The sequence below is a fragment of the Chlorocebus sabaeus genome, chromosome 2 (assembly GCF_047675955.1).
Source record: "Chlorocebus sabaeus isolate Y175 chromosome 2, mChlSab1.0.hap1, whole genome shotgun sequence".
Classification (NCBI taxonomy): Eukaryota; Metazoa; Chordata; class Mammalia; order Primates; family Cercopithecidae; genus Chlorocebus; species Chlorocebus sabaeus.
In genome coordinates this window covers 34,456,685-34,481,251 of record NC_132905.1, presented here as the reverse complement: position 1 = coordinate 34,481,251, position 24,567 = coordinate 34,456,685, and the positions used below count along the sequence as shown (strand labels likewise).

Below are 24,567 nucleotides of genomic sequence, written 5' to 3'. Positions count from 1 at the left end.
TGGCCACATTAAATAAAATTCTGTATGTAATCCTCTATCTCTTATTACATGTTTCTGCTAGACGCTTTACCTGTTCTGATGGCTTCAACTATCAGCCCATATCAGATGAATCATAACTGATCTCCAGTCCTATCCCTTCTCTGATAAAGCAATTTTACATAGCAACTGGTTGCTGAGCATCTACTTCTGTGCATGACATACACTAAATAATGAACACATTCCAAACAATATACATTATTTTTACTCTGTTTTCTTGCTGTGTGCTTTATGTCAGCTAATAGTGTCACTATCTTTACTAAAACTCAAATCTCTAGTATCTATTTTTTCTTTTATTTTTGAAGATGGAGTCTCACTCTGCTGCCCAGGCTGGAGTGCAGTGGTGTGATCTCAGCTCACTGAAACCTCCACCTCCCGGGTTCAAGCGATTCTCTAAAAGTGATTCTCTAAAATGTGAAAAACTAGCCAAATAGGCAAATTCATGACTCCAGGAAAATAAAAAATTGATATTGAACAAAATAGTGTTTATGGTGCTAGAATTTGAAGTACAGGTGAAGTTTCCTTGAAACAGAAATAAATAAGAATAGAAAAAAAACCCAGCAAAACAAAAAGTTGATGTTTTGAAAAGATCAACAAAATTGGTAAACATCTAGTTAGAGTGACAGAGAAAATGAGAGGACTCAAAGTGCTAAAATCAGGAGTGAAAGAGAGGATATCATACCTACCCTAGAGAAATAAAAGGGATTCTGAGGGAACTCTATGAACAACCACATGCCAGCAGACTAGACAGGAAATGGACAAATTCCTAGAAACACACAAATTACTGAAACAGAATGAAGACATCACAAATCTTAATAGAACTAAAACAAAAAAGAGATTTAATTCATAATTGAAAAATTGTCCACAATCCCAGGTCCAGATGGCTTCCCTGATGAATTTTACCAAACAGTCAAAGAAGAACTAATACCAGTTTTTCCCAAACTCTTCCAAAAATATGAATAGGAAATACTTGCCAAATCACTCTAGGAGGCCAACATTACCCTGATGCCAAAAGCAGAAAGAGATATAAGAAAACTACAGACCAATATTTCTTACAAATATAGATACAAAAAAAAAAAAAACCTCAACAAAATGCTGGCAAATCAAATCCAACAACATAGGAAAAAGATTACACACCATGATCAATGGGATTTATCCCAAGAATGTGAGGTTGGTTTCACATTCAAAAATCAATTGATGTAATGCAACGTATTAAGAGAACAAAGGACAAAAACCATCTGATCCTCCAATAGATACAGAAAAGTATTTGACAAAATTCACCTGTTCATGATAAAAACGCACAACAAACTAGGAATACAAGGGAGCTTCCCTCACCTGATGAAAGACACAAAAATCATACAGCAAGCATGATATTTGGTGATGAAAGATCAGGAACAAGACAGCGGGGGCCATTCTTGCCACTCTGTTGGACATTGTACTGGAGGCCCTAGCCAGGGCAATTAGGCAGGAAAAGAAAAATAGAAGGCATCCAGATCAGAAAAGAAGAAGTAAAAACACCCCTATTTGCCAATAACAGGATCTTGTATATAGGAAATCCTAAGGAATCCATTAAAAAAAAAAGAAAGCTGGTAGAACTAACAAAATAGTTCAACAAGGTTACAGGATACAAGGTCAATATACAAAAACACACAAAAAAGTATTTCTATATTAGCAATGAACAATCTCAAAGGGAAGTTTTTAAAAATTCTACTTACAATATCATCAACATAATAAAATGCTTAGGAATAAATTTAATTAAAAAGTCCAAAACTTATATTCTAAAACCTAGATTTTTTTTTGAAAGAAATGAAAGAAGACCTAAATAAGTGGAAAGACATCCCATGTTCATGAAACAAAAGACTTACTATTGTTGAAACGACAATATACCCCAAATTGATCTGTAGACCTAACACAATTCCTATCAAAATTGTCAGCTGGTTTTTTTTTTTTTTTTTTTTTTTTTTTTGCAGAAATTGAATAGCCGATCCTAAAATTCATATGGAGATTCAAAGGGGCCAAGAATACTCAAAACAATATTGAAAAGGAAAAACAAAGTTGCAGAATTCACATTTCTTGATTCCAAACTTGCTGTTAAAATACTAAGCTACATAATCAAGACAGTGAGGTACTAAATAAGAAAAGACCTGTAGATCAGTGGAATAGAATTGAGAGTCCAGAAATAAGCCCTCATATTTACAGTCAATTAATTTTCAAAACAGGTGCCAAGACAATTCCACAGGGAAAGCAATCGTTTCAACAAATGGTGCGGGGCCAACAGGGTAGCCACATGCAAAAGACTGTGGCTGGATCTGACTTCACGTCATGCACAAAAATTGACTTTCATGGATCCTAGACCTAAGTGTAAAAGGAAAGACTATAAAACTCTTAGAAGAGGCCGGTGTGGTGGCTCACGCGTGTAATTCCAGCACTTTGGGAGACCGAGGCAGGCAGATCACGAGGTCAGGAGGGGAGGGTGTTAGGGGCTCTATTCCGGGGCCAACAGCGGGCGGCAGGTTAAGGGCTCTATCAGCGGCTGCCCTGCTGGTGGCGGCAGAGGTTGCAGCAACAGAATTGGCTTCCAAAGAAGGAGACTTCCTCCTCTCCTCGGACTCCAGACTCTAGAGGGCGACCTGACCTCCTCCTGTTCCTGCTCCAGCGCAGCAAGCGCACAGCGTTTCTGCAGGAATCCTGAGCACTGCAGGACCCCAGTACCCGCCATGGTTCCCCGGGCCTGCTCCCTCTCGCTCTGTGTTGCTGAGACCGCCTGGGATCCCTAGGCACAGCAGACACGGAGTAGTGGATACTACTGGGGGACAGGGCTCTGTGGGTAGAGGCATCAGAGTCGGGAACTGGCACTTGGGTGGGAGCGCTGGCTGGGTCTGAGTTCTTGCCAAGCTGCCTCCGCCATCTGAATATGTTGCAAAGGCAGTGCTGGCCTGGCAACCGGTGACGCTCCACGCCCACCCGGATCCCCACTTCCACCCAAGTAAAGGCAACCCTAGAGACAGATGCCTGGGCGGCAGCGGCTAAGTCTGATACTTGGCCAGGCGGCCAAAGGACAGGAACTGGCAGCTCACCCCATCCCAGTTTCCACAGAGAACTGAGCCACCGTGGCCCCTGCGCTGTTGGCACAGGCCAAAAAGGAACTGACCCTCGGCTGGGCAGGCAGTGCACTTGGAGACCCTGAGGTCATCAGGTACCAGCCCCGCCAATCCCTCTCGATGCCCAAGCTGCAGCTGCCACCTGCACCTGGGCAGCAACTGCCTGGCCACCCTCAGCATCGCGGATCCTGGGGCCAGATGCCTCAGTGGCAAAGCCAGATGACCGGCTCTGCAATCCATCAGTCAGCCCTATCCGCATCCAGGCAGAGTGCTCAGTATCTGGGTCAGGCTTCAGACCAAGTGGAAAAGGAGCGGACCCTCAGGCCTGGTGGGCTGTGCTCTGTGCCCGCAACCCTGACGCCATCCAGCGGAGTTCTGCTTTCCCCCGCCAGGCCTCAGCTGTTGCAGAAAACTGCAGAACTGCAAGTTGCACACGGGCAGAGAAGACGGAGCAACCCCTTGACCCTCAGTGCTCCTCACCCTATCTGCACACCTGCCACGCGGACCTGGGGCCACTGCCTGGGCGATCAAGTCAGGCAATCTGCACAGCAGCGGCACCAGGGTGGGAAATTGCTGCTTAATACCATGCCAGTTACCACGAAGAGCCCACCCGGGCAGCCCCTGTGTTGTTGGAGGAGACCAAGTCAGAGCAGACCCTCCAGTGGGCGGGTGATGCACATGACCCTGAGGACATCAGGTACCAGGCCTCCAGCCCCCGCTGGCATACGAGCCACTGCAAGTGACTGGACACCCCAGACCAGGCCCGTGCCCCCAGCAGCGCGGATCCTGAGGCCAGACGCCCAGGCAGCTAAGTCAGGCGATCGGCCCAGCCAGCAGTCGCTCAGTCTCATGCCTGTCGATACAGATTGCTTAGTGCCAGAGCCCAGGATCCGGGGAGATGTCCAAGAGGAGCGGACCCTGAGGCCAGGTAGGCTGTGCACTCGGGGACCCTGAGGCCATCCAAGGGAAGCTCCGCCATCCCGCGCCAGTGCCAGATCTGCAGCTGCAAACCGCGCAGTCGGGCACTGGCAGCGGTGAGGGCGGGTGGAGGAAGGAGCAGCCCCTGACTTTTCCACTACTGGACACTAGCCACACAGACTCCAAGGTCAGAGCCTCAGCCTGAAGCCAGGCTATCTGCGAAGCCACTCCGGTGGCCTCTGAGTGCCCTTGCCAGCACCCGATCTCGCTCCGGAGGAGGAGCGGGGCGGGCCGCAAGGCCATACAAGTCCTCCTCCTCACGCCTGGCTGGCTGCGGGCCTAGGATCCTGGGGCCGCCCGGGAATGCCCAGGAGAACCCGCGAGCCCAGTGGCACCCGCCTGGAGCTGCAGCCCCAACTGCCGGCGCGCGCAGCCAGGGAACGGCTTCCGGTAGCCGGGCGGCCACCGCGGTGCGGGCGCGCGCCCAACGGCTTTGCGAGGCTCACTGGGTCTGAGAGGTCGGAGGCTGCGAGTGTCGCTGCTGAAGGCTGTGGTGGACCCCGCTGGATCTCGGATTTTGGAATACATCAGAGATTTGGGATCGCAGACTGGGGGTTGGATCGTGGATTTGGGGTTGGATCGGGACTTGGGGTTGGATTTGGGGCTGGGTCGTCGGGGCGGGTGGGGGGTGGTGAAAAGGTGACAGGGAGCTGCCCCCACTCAAGAAGCGGTCGGTGGTTGGGGGTCTGAGAAGCCACCACCATGAAGCTCTTCCGCTTCGGGAGCCGCAGGGGCCAGACGGTCCTGGGCTCCATAGACCAGGTCTACACGGGTTCCGGGTACCGAATCCGGGACTCCGAACTGCAGAAGATCCACAAGGCGGCTGTCAAGGGCGACGCCGCAAAAGTGGAGCGCTGCCTGGCACGCAGGAGCGGAGACCTGGATGCCCTGGACAAGCAGCACAGGTGAGGGGGGGGGCCTCAGTCCAGGGTGGGAGGGGGTCCCCAGGCCCGGCTTCCCCGCAGCCCCTGGGACTGGGCCTTGGAGGGCGCCGGGCACCCTCCTAGCGGCGAAGCCAAGCGGACCCTCAGCTGTTTTCCATCCGACATAATTCCCTGGCTGGAGCAATTGGTGGAGAATTTGAGTGATTTAACTCACGAAGTTAAGCATATACGGTGTTGTTATTTTTAAGGAACACCTTTAAAACATGGTTTGTATACATTATAGGAGGTGCCTAATGAGAGAACTAATTCCCCTATCAAAAATACCGTGAGTGATTTTCAGTAGGCGAAAAGTTCTCAGATAAAACTGTCCGTTTTACATCCCTATCCACCTGTGTAGCTAGGTTCCTTACTGAAGGTTCTTAGAGAGCAACTTGGAAGTGGGAGGTGGGTTCTGTGTTCTTGAATGGAAAGGGACATTTTTCTCAAAATGTGAGCTCTTTCTCTGTTTGTCAGTTTTACATAGACCGAATGAAAATACCAAGGTTTTAACATTTTTATATGACACCTGCTGTCTTTCACTATTGTGATGACATTTTTTAAAATTTCATAATGCAGTAAAAAAACACTTGCTCCTCTAGATAGCAAAATGTGCTATTAATTTCTACAATCAATTGTTTGCGAACAGCTGAAAAGACAGATGCATGGAACAGAATAGGAAACCCAGAATCACTGAAATTATGTAAGATATACGTAAGGATTGATGAGCAGGAAAGGATGAATTATTAATGAAAAAGTGCCTGTTGTTGGAAGAAAACTAATGAAATTTTATGTCACAAACATGAGTTCCTGATGGAATACAGACTGAAACTTTTCCATGTGCAAATGAGTAAAGTACCAGAAGAAAATACAAATGCTAATTTTACGGGTACATTTTATGTTGACAAACGCCTTCCTAAGAATGACCTGGTAAGCAGACATTGTGAAGGTTGATTTAGCAAACTAAAAATTAAAACTGTGTTTCAGAAAAAAAGTTAACAAAATAAAAGAGAGCTTACTTGAAAAATATTTAATATATTATATATATATATTTTTTCAGATGAAAAGTATGTTTTCATTTTATAGGGAATTCATTATATTCTTTTATTTTTTTTTTTTGAATCAGGGTCTCACTTCTTTGCCCAGGCTGGTGTCCAATGGCACAATCCTGGCTCGCTGCAACCTCCACCTCCTGGATTCAAGCAATTCTCCTCCCTCAGCCTCCCAAGTAGCTGGGATTACAGGCAGGTGCCAGCACGCCTGGCTAATTTTTGTATTTTTAGTAGAGAGGGGCTTTCACCATGTTGGCCAGGCTGGTCTCGAACTCCTGACCTCAAGTGATCTGCCTGCCTCGGCCTCCCAAAATGCTGGGATTACAGGTGTGAGCCACTGCACCCAGCCTATATTGTTCATTATATATGATAAGATTTAGATATTACTGATATGTATACCATATATATTCCAGATATAATATGTTATATAGATCAGTTATATATATACATTAGATGAAAAGTTATAATACACATGCGATGAAAAGTACATCTTCATTTTACAGGGAATTCTTTCAAATCAAATCATCAAATACTCTAAAAGTAGGCAAAGTACCTTTCCCCAGATCTACAAGTTACTTATGTATATAGGAAAAAATCCTTCTCATTTCTGGTATAAGAATTTAAAAGAGGAATGAAACAGTTTTCTATCCACAATATTTGTGAGGATGTTTTATACTGCTACTTAAAAGTTTAAGTTGCTGATTACTTTTCAAATGGATAATTTGGTGGTAAGTACTACGTTTAAAAAATGTGCCCTTTACTCATCAATTCCATTATACTAAAATGCCCTTAGGAAATAAAGATACATGCACTTTAGTTTTCACGGAACTTATTTTAAAAAGAACCCAGAGAATGGATCCTATAAATAAATTTCAGTTGCATCCATAGGATGGAATAATATGTGACCATTGAAGGTGGGAATAGGTATAGAAGTAAGTTGATGTGTCAAGATGTTGTATTTTGCTATAGCCAGTGAGGAAAAAAAAATAGTTAAATTATACATACGCAAACATACTATGGTCTTGTTTTAGCAAAAGAAAAAAAAGTACCAATTATGATAAAATTTGTAATTTCTGAGCATTTGCTTTTTTTTTTTTTTTTTTTTTTTTTTTTTTTTTTTTTGAGATGGAGTCTTGCTGTGTCATCCAGGCTGGAGTGCAATGGCCCAATCTTGGCTCACTGCAAGCTCCCCCTCCCAGGTTCACGCCATTCTCCTGCCTCAGCCTCCCAAGTAGCTGGGAGTACTGACACCTGCCACCACACCCGACTAATTTTTTATATTTTTAGTAGAGACTGGGTTTCACCGTGTTAGCCAGGATCGTCTCGATCTCCTGACCTCATGATCCACCCTTCTCGGCCTCCCAAAGTGGTGGAATTACAGGCGTGAGCCACCGCACCCTGCGAGTATTTGCATTTTAAGTAAAGTTTATTTTTCCTTTTTCTTATCTGTGATTGCTGCAGTGAGCATGTACAAAACTTCTATAAAAGTTTACTATTAATGGAATCATCCTTGGGAAGAGAGAAATATGAATCTTGCACTGATAAAAATAATTTCTTGCTTTCTACTTTTTATCATTATTGTGTGTATTGTTATCTTCTTTGAATGTTTAGAGTCTTCAGAAGTAAGAAGGGAATGGTTTTAGCTGTGTTTTCAGATTTTATTATCTATATATTTTATTATGCACATGTTTTTCTTATATACTCATTCCATTTATTCAAACAATGATAGATTAATAATTTCATTTAAATTGTATTCTTTAAAAATAAAAAATAACACATAAAATAATTACTATTGCAAAAATATTGCTTTATAGGAGTTTATTTAAAAATAGTGAACTCCCCAGCTATATTTATCCATTATTTCATTCCATTTATGCATCAAGCATAACCTGAGTACCTGTTATGTAGCAGACATACTCTACTATCTCTCAGGACCCTTCCATCCTTAAAAACTTCATGTTTACCTGCCCTGCCTGCACAAGCTGAGAGATTTACAATAGGAATATTGGGACTTCATCTCCTTGAAACTTTATCTCCCACCTTTCAAACAAAAGCATTTCTGAAGTTAGAAAATGGTAGAAGATAACCTTGAACTGCCCTTTCAAAAGTTTATCAGTTTTAAATCCTATATTAATCATTGGAAAGTCTTATTTACATATATTCTGTAAGTGTAAGAATTCAATAAAATGAGCCATACAAATTCATTTGACTCATGAGTTTCCTTTGACTTCAAGTTGTTTGAAAATCAAGGAATTAATCTGTTTAAAAAATGCATGATTGTTATTTCGGTGCTCTTTCCCCATAGTCCCTTTAAGAACTGAAATGTATTTCAGTTTCAGTTACATGCCTGGAACTGCCCTAGTGCTGAGTTACCATATTCTACTTAATGTAAGGTCTCATGGATTGTGTGATGCTCCACTATTTTATATATCAATAAGATAATTTTTAAAATGCTACCAGTTAGAGTTATAATAAATCATGAATTATAAGTGGCATTCCAATGTCAGAGCTGTTAAAATGAGACCTACTCGTTAAGCCATCCTGCAAAGTAGGTATAATTGTGTCGTTCTACCTAATTAAAATGCTTTTGTTAAGTAGTAGTAATACTAACAATTATAATATCTGGCTGGGTGCAGTGACTCACACCTGTAATCCCAGAACTTTGGGAGGCTGAGGTGAGAAGATTGTTTGATGCCAGGAGTTTGAGACCAGCCTGGGCGACAAAGTGAGGTTCTTACTCTACATTTTTAAATAAATAGCTGGGCATGCTGGTGCACATCTGTTGTCCCAGCTACTCAGGAGACTGGGGATGGAGGATCACTTGAGCCCAGGAGTTCCAGGTATAGTTACATCATTGCACTCCAGCCTGGGCAAAAGAGTGAGACTTTGTCTCAAAAAACAAAAATCTTACAATTATTGAGCTGTTGTAGGAACTATTCTAAATACTTTACATAGCTTCTCATTTAAGCATCATGATGGTGTCCTATGAGATAGCTACTATTGTTATCTTTATTGATGAAGAAGTTGAGGCACAGAAAGGCTAAGCAATAATTGGTAAGTGACAACGTTTAAAGTAGGACTCAAGCCCTAGTTGAACGGAATCTACAGACTGAGCTCTTTCTATTCAAATAGGCTGCTGTTGTCATTAAGGCAGTGAGCAATAAGAGCTAGTAAGTATTGCACTTTCTTCAAAAAAATTAAGTATTTGTTTTGAAGACAGAGGAAAAACATGCTATTCAATTTTTACAATGACATGAATGATGATATGTTTTGAGATGTTGCACTACCGTTTCCTAAAAAGTCCTCTTGCTCTTGTAGAACTGCTCTACATTTGGCCTGTGCCAGTGGCCATGCAAAAGTGGTAACTCTCCTGATCGACAGAAAGTGCCAGATTGATATCTGTGACAAAGAAAACAGAACGCCCTTGATACAGGTATATTAGAGCCAACTCTTTTAGCCTGACATGGATTTGATTTACATATATAGAATTAAAATGAATTGATCTCATTTAAATATAACTAGTTGGTGAAACCTGTGGAATGTGTATTTTGAATTCTTAGAACTTACAATCTGTTTCTTGGTCTAATACGGACAGGCTATCCGTTGCCAGGAAGAGGCTTGTGCCATTATTTTGCTGAACCATGGTGCCGATCCAAACCTTAAGGATATCTACGGCAACACTGCTCTCCATTATGCTGTGTACAGTGAGAGCACCTCACTGGCAGAAAAACTACTTTCCCATGGTGCAAATATTGAAGCGCTGGACAAGGTATAGATCAATCAACTTTCTTTCAAAAATATTTGTTTTATCATTGACATAGGTAAGGGTCAATTTTTTTATATTTGGAAGCTCAACCATTCCCTGAATGCAAATGTAAATTAAGTTATTTTGAAATAACTTAATTGCATAAGATTTTGTTTTAAATATTGATACTTTTAAAGAAGCATTCAAGGGCACAGCTTTATAAAATGCACTTTGGAAAATATTTGCAAATTTGTTAAAGGGAAAACCTTTTCAACTTTTTTTGTATGCAGGGTTTTTTTTTTTTTTTTTCTTAATTAGTGTAAAACAACACAGGAAAGAAAATATGCCCTGGAAATAGGCTTTATTTTAAAACTCAAACAAAACTAAAGTAACTTACAATAAATGGACATGTTGCTGCAGCTGCTAATTTTCTGAAAAGCTGACGTATCATTTCTCAGGGAAAAATGGGAAGGGAAAAGGAGAGCAATCAGAAATATGCAGGTCACTTGGAAATCAGGTAATGAAGGAAAATGTGAGGAAGAGTTGTTGTTATTGTTGTTGTTTTTAGTTTGTTGTTCTTCTAGTTTATGTGTTGAGACAAGGTGCTCTTTAGCTTTGGGTCTAATAATTTTCGGTTTGAAAAAGAGAGTGAGTGAGTTGAAACTTGCCTAGAGATTAATTTTAGGAGGGCTCTGAGGAAACCAGATTGGCAGTGAATATGTGGTGAGGAAGTGAGAAAAACTTCAGCAGAAGCTGGAACAAATTATTAACTGACTTATTGCCCATCCTGGCAGAAACTGCCACTTAGATAAGAGTCTAAAGACTCCTCTCAAATCTAGAATGTCGTGGTGGAAAAGTGGGAGATAAGGAGCTTATAAATAGCAAAATCAAGTGGGATTTTGAGTTTACTTGTCCCTGTTCTAGCCATACCCAGGAAAATTAACTGGAGTTTTAATAAATGACTGTATCTCTTACCCTTTTATCTTTTTGGTCACATCTCTGACTGATAAACGGCATTAGCCATGTGGGTGAGAGATGTGACTGAAGTGATTGTCTGCTGCACTAATTCTCAGAATCGGGCATTACAGTGACCTGAGGACATTTTGTTAAAAATCTACAACCACAGTCTTTCCCCTGAAGATTTTGATGTAATAGACCTAATAAGGCCTGAACGTGTTTAAAAATGTTTACTTGAAGCTGGGCACAGTGGCATGTTCCTGTAGTTCCAGCTTGAGTCTAAGAGTTTGAATCCAGCTTGAGCAACATAGTGAGACTCTTGTCTCTAACAACAATTGTAGAAAAAGGAAAAAAAAAAAAAACCCAATAAAAAAAACCTTCAAGGTTCGGATACACTCCTGATTAAGAATCCCAGAATAGATAAGTGCAATATATAAATTTCTGTATCTCAAAAATGTAAGAAATCTCTAGAAGACTTGGCATTTGATAGGTGCCACATCCTTCAAAGTTCTTCTGTTTGATGATATTACCCTGACTTATCTGTCTTTCTCTACATCTGTGACTGGGAAGTGAAAGGAAATATTATTGGCAACATCTCTCAGCTGACAGAATAACACCATTCCTTCCATCCACGAATCATTCACTACCATTCAGAGAGTCTTTAGAAATTTGCTTATGGGTAATCTTTCAATAAGTAGGGGCTGACCATGTCAGGATTTGTTGTCCCTTAGTCACCATGCAGGTGATTATGTGCCAACAAATTTTCATTACAAGTTGGGCTTTCTCAATTAGAATAGTAGCAAATCCTAAACTCTTTTTTTTAGTTGAAGTTGTATTATGAACTATCTTAATATGTTTGTTAGTTGTATAGAGTTTTATCATAACCAAAATGGCAGTTTTAAACACTGAAATCCATGAAGTTAATAAGAATACAAATAGGAATTCTTTTAATAATTTAGTTTTAACAGTCCTATGAACCAATGATCTATTTGGTTAACAATCTGGGAAAATTATATGCAAACATATTTTAAATGAATAAATGTTAGAAAAATTCTTGAAGCAGGTATTATGAGTCTTTTTAGCAATTTTTATTATATACGAGTGCCTCATATTTTGGTAAAACATATGATACTAGAGAAAGAAAATGCTTTACATGCAAATACTTGGATTATACACAACCATTTCGTAACGCATTTATAGTAAATATAAAAACGCAAGGGCTATATTCTAATGTGGTACACAGATTTGTTTATTTGCCTCTATAAGGTTGAATCAACATGTAAAATTTAGAAGACTTGTGTAGAAATCTGGACTTCAGGCTTATCCTAAAAAGTCAAATCTGGTGTCTCCTGAGTTTCTATCACTGTTTGGTCTGCTGTGCAGAGATTGCCCCTTTATAGAAGGCATGTATTCCCCAGTTTGCTATTGTGCCCACCTCAGTACTTCCCTTACTCTGGTAACCTTCCTTTGTCCTTGTAAGTATTTGAGTTTACACCTCCTATGTTATAGTATATTTTGATAAAGATTTCAAGATTTTGAAGTCAGTGTGTAGATTTGTTTGTAATATATAGTCTATGGAGTATGTAAATCCCTCTGTTATGGAGTTGAATTTTAGAATTTAGAAGTTTTTAAAACTCCTTTTCTTTATATATACCAGAAATAATTATCTGCCCATAAGAATGCCTAGAAGCCTTTTTAGGTTATTGCTGGTTATAGCTGGATAATTTATGAATATTGCAGATATTATATCTTTGTCCTCAGCACCCTCCTTTAAAAATGCAAGTGACTTACTGGTTTTATTATGCCAGAAATAATTCATATGGATCAGTATGAGAACTTTTATTGATAAGCCATTATGCTGTTATTTCAGATTTATATTTTGCCTAAAATGAAAAATAATTTTAAATAGCCATTTAAGTGGAAGCCAATAAAAATGGATTTAAAAAGTAGAGCTGCATTAGTGTCCTGGGATTACCATTATAATTGAGAATAGTATTTCTTACTGAGCTTTGGTTTTTCAAATATTTGTTCTTAAGTTTTTTAAACCTGTCTCTCTTACACAGAACATACTGAGCTTTCTAACAGTAAAGATAAAAATCTATTCTCTTGTATTAGGAAAAAAACCATGGACTATTTATAAGGCAAATAAGTGCATTTGAAGCCAATCTCTCTTAATTCAGAGTTCATTTCCATAGTGACCCCTTTGGAGCAGGAGTGCCTGACATTGGCGTCTGGCGTCCTGACACCACTGATAGAAGTGAATCAAGCAAGTTTGTACCACCCAGAGGAATCCTCCACCTGTATTGGGAAGCTCTGGCAACTGTTTCTCTGAAACTCTTAATTCCTTAAATGTTAATATTTGCCACAAATAGTATTGTGAAATGGGGATTAGGTAAAATTCAAGAGAATTCTTGATTATTGGATGTCAGATACAATTTTGTAATACTTCGCAAATGCAGAAGGTCATGGAGTCTTTCTCTTGGGGTATTATACTTCTGCTAAAGCAAATATTCTTTGGAATATAGTTTAAGAAACACTGCTTTAGAGAGAATAATTTAGTTCATTAATTTATGTAGAAAACTTAAAATATTTGCTACTATGTCTTAGGGCTTTGGGGCTATAGAGACAAAAGATACAGCCCTTGCCCTCAAGAAGCTCTTGGTTTCAGAGGGAAACAATGAAATGATTACAATGTAGCACGCTAAGTGCTGTGATCAAAGCAAGGATTCTTGGGACTGGTAAATGTTGACAGTGAATTTTGGCAATGACCACAGTTAATCCCGGGAGACAGAGGAGGGTTGTTTGCAAGGCAAAGAGCAGCACATCAGAAAGCACAGAGGAGTGAGAAGGAGGGGACTGCTTTTCATTTACTTCCTTTCTATATTGTATGTTGAAGTTCAAAGAATCCTAGAGAAGATTTTCAGTTCAGTTCATAAATATGTAATTTTGTGAATTATTAATTTTTTCTGCTGTCTTATAGGACAATAATACCCCACATTTATTTGCGATTATTTGCAAGAAAGAGAAAATGGTGGAATTTCTATTGAGAAACAAAGCAAGTGTACATGCCGTTGATGGGCTGAGACGGTACAGTAGTTCTTTTTTTAAAAATAAAAGCCTGCGTATTCTAGAGTGGTAATAGTCTCTCAAGTCAGAAATATTAATAAGATTAGTGTAATTATTTGATTTCTTTTCCTTTCCTTTCTTTCTTTTTTTTCTTTTCTCTTCTTCTCCTTCTTCTTCTCCTCCTCCTTCTCCTTCTTCTTCTTCTTCTTCTTCTTTTTCTTCTTCTTCTTCTTCTTCTTCTTCTTCTTCTTCTTCTTCTTCTTCTTCTTCTTCTTCTTCTTCTTCTTCTTCTTCTTCTTCTTTTTCTTCTTCTTCTTCTTCCTCCTCTTCCTCTTCTTCTCCTCCTCCTCCTCCTCCTCCTCCTCCTCCTCCTCCTCCTCCTCCTCCTCCTCCTCCTCCTCCTCCTCCTCCTTCTTCTTCTTCTTCTTCTTCTTCTTCTTCTTCTTCTTCTTCTTCTTCTTCTTCTTCTTCTTCTTCTTCTTCTTCTTCTTCTTCTTCTTCTCATTTTGTAGAGACAAGGTCTCACTTTGTTGCCCTGGCTGGTCTCGAACTCCTGAGCTCAAGTAATCCTCCTGCCTCGGCCTTTCAAAATGCTAGCCACCATGCCTGGCCTGACTTTTCTAATTAGTTATTGGGTCTTGAAATGTCCAATTTAGCAGAAAATCTTGTATTGTCGCCTCGGGCTGTCTCCTGTGTCTTCCTTCTTTGAATTTTCCAAGAAGCTAAGGGGTTCCCTAAGTTCAAGGAAGACAATCTTTCTTTACAAGTCAGAAGAACGGGAAAAAAGGCCGTTCTGATCATTCTGTTGTTTCCATGGACTCGCTTGCTGTTTTGCTGCCATTGTAACCCACCCTGCAATCTGATAATGACTGACCTTTGCCACCAGGATGCCTTCACTGATGCAGACCCCCTAGTTTTCATGGTGATTCATATATAGAGTTCAAAGCTATGGTGTTTATTAGTTTATGTACTTATGGTCAGTCGTTGTTCCCAGCACCCTGCTCTGCCAGCTAGGCCTCCTGGCTTTACCCACACAAATACTGAGAAAGTTGATGCTTGCCCTACACTAAAAATCTTCTTTGGAGCCCACCTCTTAGCTAGACTTAGCCTAGGCCTTCATGGTATGTTATCCTTTGAAAGCCATGTTTGTCTTTTCTTTAACCACTATTAGTTGGGATTGTTCTCCACAGTCAGGGATGTTCAAATAATGTTGCAGAGAGATCAGAGTTCCCTTTCCCTTTTGCTATCAGATCTGTACCTTGAGGCTTTTTATATCCTGAGCAGAAGCTTTGGTTAGATAGCAGAAGGTTCCATGTTATCTTTCCAGCAAGTAGTGGGATCAAACTTGCGGTTGACCCCTCTAGCAATGTGTCTCTATAGTCATGAAAATCTCTTGGGCTACTCGCAGCTCTTCCTCAAGTTTTCAATATATTTTAAAATTCCACCTCACAAGAAGTCATTCAATAAAATTCTCAGAATCTAAAGTAAGTGAGTTGGATTTACCCGAGCTAAGCCTCATCCATGACTCATGAGTATTTGTGTATCAAACAGAGCTTTGTGCTTGTTTCCACAGCACATATTTTAAAATTGGATCAATACAGAGCAGATAAGCATGGCTGCTGCCTGGGGATGGCACACAGATTCAGAAAGCATTCCATATTTTGTATAGTCCCAGGAAGGTCATTTGACTGTTTGTTGAGTAGCTCCTAGGAAGCAGTGTGAGTGAAACCAAAACAGGATACCCCCCAATATTGAAATTGTGATTATCACTATGAAAATATTGATGTCCAGTGATCTCTGAAAGGAGAACAGAGCTGAGTAATAATTAGGGGATGTTACATGTTGTTAGTACATGTCTTGGAAATGAAAAAATGTCCACTTGTCTTTCCTTCATGGAACCGAAAAACAATCACAGCAGGGTTCTGTCTTGTCTGTTAGTTGGAGAGGACCATGGAGATTCAGCATCCTGGCATGGATCTGCTGGCTCAGAGTTTGAGGAGATAGAGAAGGAGTGGTAGTTGTCCAAGCCGGGTTTTGACACCTATTAGTTTTCTGCCCTTGGTGTGATGGATGAACTCAGTGATGGGAGACAATTAGGTAATCCATTTTAATGAGAATATATATATATATATATATAAATTTTGCAGTAAGTTATGAATTAGGTAAGATTCCCTGAATTACAAGCCACAATGAATACAGCTAATAACCAAAATTAGCACTTAATAACATCTTCTGAAAACTGCAACATTTGAATATTAGAACTTAGAGAAAAACATACACCAAGCTTTATTTGGGATTCCAAAATGGTTTCAGGAATCAAGTTCAAGAAGAAATTATTCCATTGCTTTACTATTTTTCTGAACATTTAAACATGTAATCTCATTACATCTTCCTAAGGTAGCAGAGTCCTTATTTTTTAGAAGAAACCATGGAGCCTACAAGAAGCAACTTGTCTGAAAAGAAAATACCTATTGGTTACAGAGCGAGGACGTATTCTGAGTGCAGGACACTTTGCATGATGTCCAGCAAACTAGAGTTAATTTACTGAGCTGTTCTCCCTCCATTTATGAGTACTTCCCTTTCTTTTATTCTTTAATTATAAGCTTAATAAGCTTGTAAGGTTTAAAAATTTGAAGTGTATGGGATATTAAAATTCTGATATTAGGTCTGATATTGCCTTAAATGGTTTTAGAATTTAATATGTTTGGTAAATATTTTTTATTTCAGTGTTAAAATAACAACTTTATTTATTACTTTTGTATACATAGAATTAAACAACAAATTTTGGAACATAAAAAGAAGATACTTAAAAATGACAAACCAGGTAAGACTTCTGATAGTGAATTTCTTATTTTTCTTGGTGGTCCTGCTCTTGATAAGAAAATGAAAAGTAAGATGTAAGATTAAGGTAGTGTTAATCAAAAAAGACCAGTTTAAAAATATGTGTCAATTGAATGTGTATATATGTATATACATATGTAAACTAATTTTTAAAATTTAACTAGTTTGAAATTCAGTTTTATTTAAAAAAGATATTTGTAGCTCATTTATAATCTCAAACATTATAGTCTGAAAAAAGTCATTTATGATCCCTAAAATCCTATATAATGTTTTTGCATGAATAAGAAAAAAGATTTTTAATTTAGTATGTTGTATGTTTCCTCTGTAGTCACATTATAACCAATTGGACTTGTAATACAAATGGATCTTCTATTTCAGTTTTATAAGAAATTGTTTATATTTAGTAAAGAATTACAGTTGACCCATGAATAATGTAGGGGTGAGGGACTCTGATCCCTCTGCAGTTGAAAATCTGAGTATAACTTTTGATTACTTCAACTTAGCTACTAATAGCCCACTAGTGGCTGGAAGCCTTCCTGATAACATAAAACAGTTGATGAACGAACACCTATTTTGTTTTTGCCACATTATTATATTCTGTGTTCAGACAATAAAGTAAGCCAGATAATTGAAGCTGTTAGAAAGAAAATCATCAGGAAAGATATATTGACTTTTCATAAAGCATAAGTAGATGCTGACAACGGTCTTCATGATCTTCAGGTTGATTAGCCTGAGGTGGAAGAGGAGAGGTGGATCTTGCTGTCTCTGGGTTGCAGAGGCAGAAGAAAATCTGCATATAAGTGAATCCCCGCTGTTCAAGGGCAAACTGTATTACATATTGATGTGTGTCACTAAGAAAGTAACTATCTTTAGAACCAGGAACTCAGCAATCTCTTTCTGGTACCATAAATAAATGGCAATAAGAACTGTAGAACTGCCGGGCACGGTGGCTCAGGCCTGTAATCCCAGCACTTTGGGAGGCCGATGTGGGCGGATCACAAGGTCAGGAGATCGAGACCACGGTGAAACCCCGTCTCTACTAAAAATACAAAAAATTAGCCTGGCTAATGATAAAACAGGCGAGTGCCTGTAGTCCCAGCTACTCAGGAGGCTGAGGCAGGAGAATGGCATGAACCCTGGAGGCGGAGCTTGCAGTGAGCCAAGATCGCGCCACTGCACTCCAGCCTGGGCGACAGAGCGAGACTCCCTCTCAAAAAAAAAAAAAAAAAAAAAAAAAAAAAAAAGAACTATAGAACTGAACCAGCGTGCACCCATACAAATAGGAGACTATTTTTTGAAGACAGCTACTGTGCACAGAAGACAGAAAAGCAATTCCTTCATGAGAAGTACAAATTATATTACATATTCTTACACAAGCAAAATGGTTTTATCTGTCATAGTTTACACACACACAGTTTATAAGCACATACACACACACGTTCACACGTGTGCACACAAACACAAAGTTAGTCCTGCTAATTCTTAATGACCAAATCCAACTGTTCACAGGGAGCGGTGGATAACACATCCTACAGTTTGGATGCAATTCTTTTGACTTTTTGACTTGTTTTGTGATGAACTGCTTTTAATGGATGATTCATGTTTTCGGTTTTAGGAGAAACACAGAAAAAGATGAGAAGCAAGTAAACAGGAACTCTATGATCAGTAGTAGACTATTATAGTACATTCTCAATAGTACTATGTTTTTCTCCAGTTATAGAATTTACTTGAATGATGCACAATTAATCAATTATTATTATTATAGGAGATGGGGTCTCTCTATGTTACCTTGGCTAGAATACCGTGTCTATTCATTGGTGCATTCATAGCTCACTGTAGCCTTGAACTCCTGGGCTCAACAAGTCCTCCTACCTCATCCTCCTGAGTAGCTGGGACTACAGAATTTTGTGGTTACATCTGGCCTGATACACAATTATTTATTTATTTATTTATGATACACGGTCTCCCTCTGTTGCCGGTACTGGAGTGCAGTGGTGCCATCTTGGCTCACTGCAACTTCTGCTTCATGGCCTTTAGTGATCCTTTCACCTTTTACCTTAGCCTCCCAAGTAGCTGGGACTACAGGCATGTACCACCACACTTGGCTAAATTTCTTTTTAAGGTTCTTTGTTGTTGTTGTTTGTTTATTTGTTTAATAGATGAGGTCTCACTCTATTGCCCAGGCTGGTCTGGAACTTCTGGACTCAAGTGACCCTCCTGCCTCAGCCTCCCAAAATGCTGGGATTTACAAGTGTGAGCCACTGCACCTGGCCTGCACAATTATTATAAAAAGGAATTAAGCCCAGTTGAGTTGCAGAAAATTGACCACCTTTTCATTTTTTTCTAGAAACATTCATACTGTAGAACATATTGTCAATCACCTAGATTCTCTATTTTTTATTCAGTTAAAACAGGATTGCTGCTTATTTCACATTATTTTCTGACATTATCGTTTCATTTATTCCTTTTATGGCTTTATTGAATTGTATAGATATAGAAATATAAGACTTTCCAAGTCAAATATCAAGGGAAAAAAAGAAAAGGAAAACAGATTAGGGAAAGCTATTCTGTGAAATAACCACCTGATTATAGTTACATATATCCTATCAACTTCATAAAAGTCTTACACAATGCATTTGTATCAAGGTTTCCCAAGACCGCCCCCAGGTTTAGTGTTTCACTAGAAAGACTCACAGGACTCAGGAAATAGTCATACTCAGATCTTTACTTGATTACAAGAAAGGGGACAAGCAGAATTAGTAGAGGAAAAAGTTGCATGTGTCAAGTCTGGAGGAAACCAGGCACAAGCTTCCAGGAGTTCTCTCCTGTGGAGTTCCCAGGATCTGCTTAATTCTCCCAGGCTCACATTTTGACAACATTTGTGCAGTGATATCTACCAGTACCAGAGTCTCATTAGAGACTAAGTACCCAAGTGTTTCTATGGAGGTTACTCTCTGTGACATGTACCTAAATTCCAGACTCCTAGAAGGAAAGCAGCTGTTCAGAGTAACCACACTGTTTCTATAAACACTTTAGACACAGTGAGCCACTCTCCTTAGGGAATGGTGGAAACTCTCCCAATTCCAATTTCCTAAACACCAGTCAGGGGCCAGCCTTGCATGCAGGCCTTTCTAAAGATGGCAGTCTCTTGCCTGCTATATGAAATCTTTTCTGCACAACACTTATAGCCCCAACTTAACTTTTGGTGTTGTTTTACATTTTCATTTTAATAACACATAATATTATAAGATAAGGTAAACTGGTAGTAATTTCTTTTGTATGATCCATCTTAAGTTGCAATGCTGGTTACTTTTTTGACTTTTGGTGACAAACAGGTATTTGTATATAAGTTACCATAGCAGTGTTAGGTAATGATAATCTGTCCTTTTTATCTTATTAGCCTTTCAGCAAAATTGTGAAATTAAATAAGCATAAAAATTTCTGAGTTAAAATTAGAATAAAATTGTCTTCTTTCTGGATGACATGGATAATCTAGTTTTCATATTGTGCTAAATCCCTGTTTAGAAGTATGAAAGGAGATAAAATAGTCAATCATTTTAATCAATATCGTCTTGTCTAAGCATGCAATTAACTTATTTTATATACTTTATATACTTCACTTTGAGAAATAATGACCACGTGTTGTTATTTTGATCTTCAATGATCTCTAATTTTTAGGGTCACTAAGTCTTGCTTAAATATATCATAATAACAGGTTCAGTGAATATTTTTCATTTTTTATTATTGATTTATTTTTTTTTGAGACACAGGTTTGCTCTTGCTACCCAGGCTGCCGTGCAATGACACAATCTCAGCTCACTGCAACCTCGACCTCCCAAGTTCAAGCAATTCTCCTGCCTCAGCATCCTAATTACCTGGGACTACAGGCATGCACCACCATGCCTAGCTAATTTTTTGTGTTTAATAGAAATGGGATTTCACCATGTTGGTCAGGGTGGTCTTGAACTCCTGACCTCAAGTGATCCACCCACCTCGGCCTCCCAAAGTGCTGGGATTGCAGGCATGAGCCACTGACCCTGGCCATCTTTTTATTTATTTATTTATTTATTTATTTATTTATTTATTTTAATTTTTGTTCTGGAGATCCTGGGATGCATAGACAGTGAATATCTTTTTTATTTTATTTTTAATTTTTTTTGAGATGGAGTATCACTCTGTCTTCCAGGCTGGAGTGCAGTGGTGTGATCTCAGTTAACTGAAACCACCGCCTTCCAGGCTCAAGCGATTCTCCTGCCTCAGCCTCCCGAGTAGCTGAAATTACAGGTGCTTGCCATCATGCCCAGCTAATTTTTATATTTTTAGTAGAGACGAGGTTTTGCCATGTTGGTCAGACTGGTCTTGAACTCATTACCTCAGGCTGATCTTGAACTCATGACCTCAGGTGATCCCCCCACCTTTGTCACCCAAAGTGCTGAGATTACAGGCATGAGCCACTGAGCCCAGTTGTGAATATCTTTTTTAAATCAACAGCTTTATTTCTTAGAGCAGTTTTAGGTTCACAGCAAAATTGAGAGGAAGGTACAGAGATTTATCATATATTCCTTGCCTGCCACATGCATAGCCTCCCCCATGATTAGCATTTTCCACCAGAGTGGTACACTTGTTACAACTGATGAACTTACATTGACACATTATAATCACTCAAAGTTCATATTTACATCAGGCTTCACTCTTGATGCTGTACATTCTGTGAACCTGGACAACTGTATAATGATATGACATGTATCTATTACTGTAATATTATCAACAGAACAGTTTCACTACCCTAAAAATTCTCTATACTATGCCTGTTCTTCTCTCATTTTCTCCCTAGCAACTCCTGGCAACCATTGATCTTTATCTTCATAGTTTTATTATTTTCAGAAGAGTACAGTGGATATCTTTTAGAATAGTTAAAAAATTAAAGCTCCATGGTAATTGAACGTAGTCATTTAAGATGTTCCTTGTCCTTTTTGTTTTTCTTTTGCTTCTTTATCACTGTAAAGAATGATATATGCTGATGAGATGTGCTTTACATACTCAGAAAACATGATTTGTATAGCTATTTGGGACACAATAGAAAGGGTTGAGGGAAAGGACACCATGCCGTGCCACACGGCACAAACTGGAGTATCTTGCTCTATGATGTGGGTCCAGATAGACTCTCTAGCAATGGAAGGGGACAAGCGCAAGGGGTTGGACTTTATAAAAGTGGAATCACTAAGTCTGTCATATTTACATTTGGTTGGAATTAAGACCAGGCAGTGAATGCTATAGGTAAATACATGTGTTCCTCACTGCTCCTCTTCCTTTGAGGGATGAGGTTGACAACAGCCTGTAGTATGATGACATGACTCATCTACAACTAGATTCTGTCATGAGGGATGGTAAGGGAGTTTTGCTTGATGTGAGGTGAAAAAGAATTTTTTTCTCCTACTTGGGAGAAGAGCAAGCTTTGGAACATTCTAGTAGTAAAAGGGCATTGACAGTTTTCTTTCTATATATTTTTCACATCAGATAATACTGACGGGCAGCCTGCCACACCTCCCCAGTGTTTCTTAAGCTTCTCTCTGAATATGGATAAGCTCTTAAAGGAGTGATGTTTCCAGTGGTTCTTTCTGTGGGAGGTAAAATGTCAGGTGAATTTGGGCCTTGTTATACGTAGGGCAGAACAAATAGCTACAACTAAGGAAACCATCCAGCACCTTCCCCAGAAGAGTATTAGCCAGAGTAACACACCGATCTCTCTTCAGCTCTTCTCCACTGGCGGCTGGAAGGTCTTTGCAAGGATTCCTGTTTCTGGTCTGATTCCTATGTTTTGCTGGCTTCTGGTGCTATAGGGTGTTTTATTTTAAACTGAACAGTTTGAGCTGAAGAGCTAGAGAGGCTGTATTGTGCTATAACAAAATAAGTGCAGTAGTTCCCCCTTAACTGTGGGAAATACATTCCAAGACTCCCAGTGGATGCATGGAACCGCGAATAGTACTGAATCACAACTGTTTTTTCCTATGCATACCTATCTATGATAAAGTTTAATTTATAAATTAAATTAAATCTGATTGTGTCAGCAGATAGGGTGTGAGAATTGAATGGTGTCATCAGCAGGAATGATTCTTGCTCATTGGGGGGAAAATCTCTCCACACATTTGGTCATGGAAGCCTTCTTTGTTGATGATTGTTGCTGCGGTGTGAGTGCAGAGAAAACCCTGTCGAGTATGTCTTTTTGCACATATAGTGGATAAAAGGTAATACTATATATTCTGTTTTAATGGCCTCTCATATTTTGGTCCAGAAATCACGCCCTTTGACACTGTTGACTCATCACACCTGTTCTGTTAACAATACCATTTTTGCTCAATCTCATAGCGTTTGGCTAAAATGACTTGTATACTACAATTCACTTGTAGATACTACGTTTTTATAAATTTATTCTTCTTTGCATCTAATAAATACAAAGGGAAGAGTTCTTACTGCATTAATTACTTACCAATAGGTATAATTAATGTTAATTCTAGTAAGGTCCCAGACATGCTCCCAAAGGAATGCTTTGTAGGAAAGCATCAGTCTTATGCTTTAAAAAAACCAAACCAAACCAAAACAAATACAACAACAACAAAAACAGCATCTAAAGCATACACAAAAGTGTGCCTAATTTTTTTTTTTTTTTTTTTTTTTTTTTTTTTTTTTTTTTTTTTTTTGAGACGGAGTCTCGCTCTGTCGCCCGGGTTGGAGTGCAGTGGCCGGATCTCAGCTCACTGCAAGCTCCGCCTCCCGGGTTTACGCCATTCTCCTGCCTCAGCCTCCCGAGTAGCTGGGACTACAGGCGCCCGCCACCTCGCCCGGCTAGGTTTTTTTGTATTTTTTAGTAGAGACGGGGTTTCACCATGTTAGCCAGGATGGTCTCGATCTCCTGACCTCGTGATCCGCCCGTCTCGGCCTCCCAAAGTGCTGGGATTACAGGCTTGAGCCACCGCGCCCGGCCCCGTGCCTAATTTTTTTATGATGGTAGAGTCTTACTATGTTTCCTGAGTTGGTCTCAAACTTCTGGGTTCCTCAAGTGATCCTCCTGCCTCATCCTCCCAAATACTTTAGAGTACAGGCCTGCAGGCCTGTGCATTCTTATGCTTTTAATATTCTGTACATTTATTATTGATTTAAAATGCATTTTTCCTTTTTCTTTAATAGATGCTGGAAGTTCTGATGAATCTGCAGTCAGGTAGGATTTTATAGATGTAAACATTTATGTTAACTAAGGAAATAGAGATGGAAGAAACTAATATCTGTTGAGTGTTGTATTCTGGGCTAGACATCCTGCTATGTTCTATGCATTTACCATCTCATAAAGCCATCACAACATCTGTGTTCCTATAACCTACTATTTATTCAATTAACAACTATGGTTTAGTGCAGTCGATTCATTGCCTCATGATCCCATAGTTAACAAAGTAGCTGGCCCACAACTTGACCGTCAGCCTGCCTGCCTTCCACATCCCTTCTCTTGCTCCTCAGCATAGATTGATAGACATCTATGCAGCCATTGGATCAAGGTATAGTTCTGAATCAGTTTAATCAGATTCATTAATTCAATTAATGCCTAAATTAATGAGAGTTTAAATACTTTAAACTCTCATTGAAAGTTATTGTTAGCATGTGGTTAGTCCAAGAGTTTTTCCTAATAAATTTGACAATTTCAGTGGTAACCGGTATCTTATTTTTACCATCAAAGACTTTAGGGCAGAACTTACTTAGCTTTGGCCATAGGACTGGAAGTTTTACAAAAATAAGTTTAGGCAAGTCTTAGAGAGAAATGATTTGACTTCCAAGTTTGGTTTTCCATTTAGGCCTGGAGTTCTGTTGACTTCCATAATACT

The 24,567-nt window shown here is 39.6% G+C and overlaps 1 protein-coding gene and 1 non-coding gene across 4 annotated transcripts in view; both read left to right on the top strand.

Moving 5' to 3' along the window:
- Positions 1–3,440: 3,440 nt before the first annotated feature.
- LOC119618584 (putative ankyrin repeat domain-containing protein 20A2) overlaps positions 3,441–24,567 on the top strand; it is an 82,342-nt gene continuing 61,215 nt past the window's right edge. Inside the window, exons 1-6 of one of the 3 annotated variants that reach the window (XM_073007139.1) lie at positions 3,441–5,020; positions 9,406–9,520; positions 9,683–9,856; positions 13,770–13,876; positions 16,624–16,679; positions 23,882–23,912. In XM_073007139.1, the coding sequence (XP_072863240.1) occupies positions 4,818–5,020; positions 9,406–9,520; positions 9,683–9,856; positions 13,770–13,876; positions 16,624–16,679; positions 23,882–23,912 (686 nt within the window). In that variant the 5' untranslated portion in view covers positions 3,441–4,817. The remainder of the gene's footprint in view (positions 5,021–9,405; positions 9,521–9,682; positions 9,857–13,769; positions 13,877–16,623; positions 16,680–23,881; positions 23,913–24,567) is intronic. The other 2 variants (XM_073007141.1, XM_073007138.1) reach the window with 2 other exon arrangements.
- LOC140710525 (U6 spliceosomal RNA) lies at positions 15,413–15,519 on the top strand. The gene has a single exon (XR_012091596.1). It is a non-coding gene; the product is annotated as a U6 spliceosomal RNA (small nuclear RNA).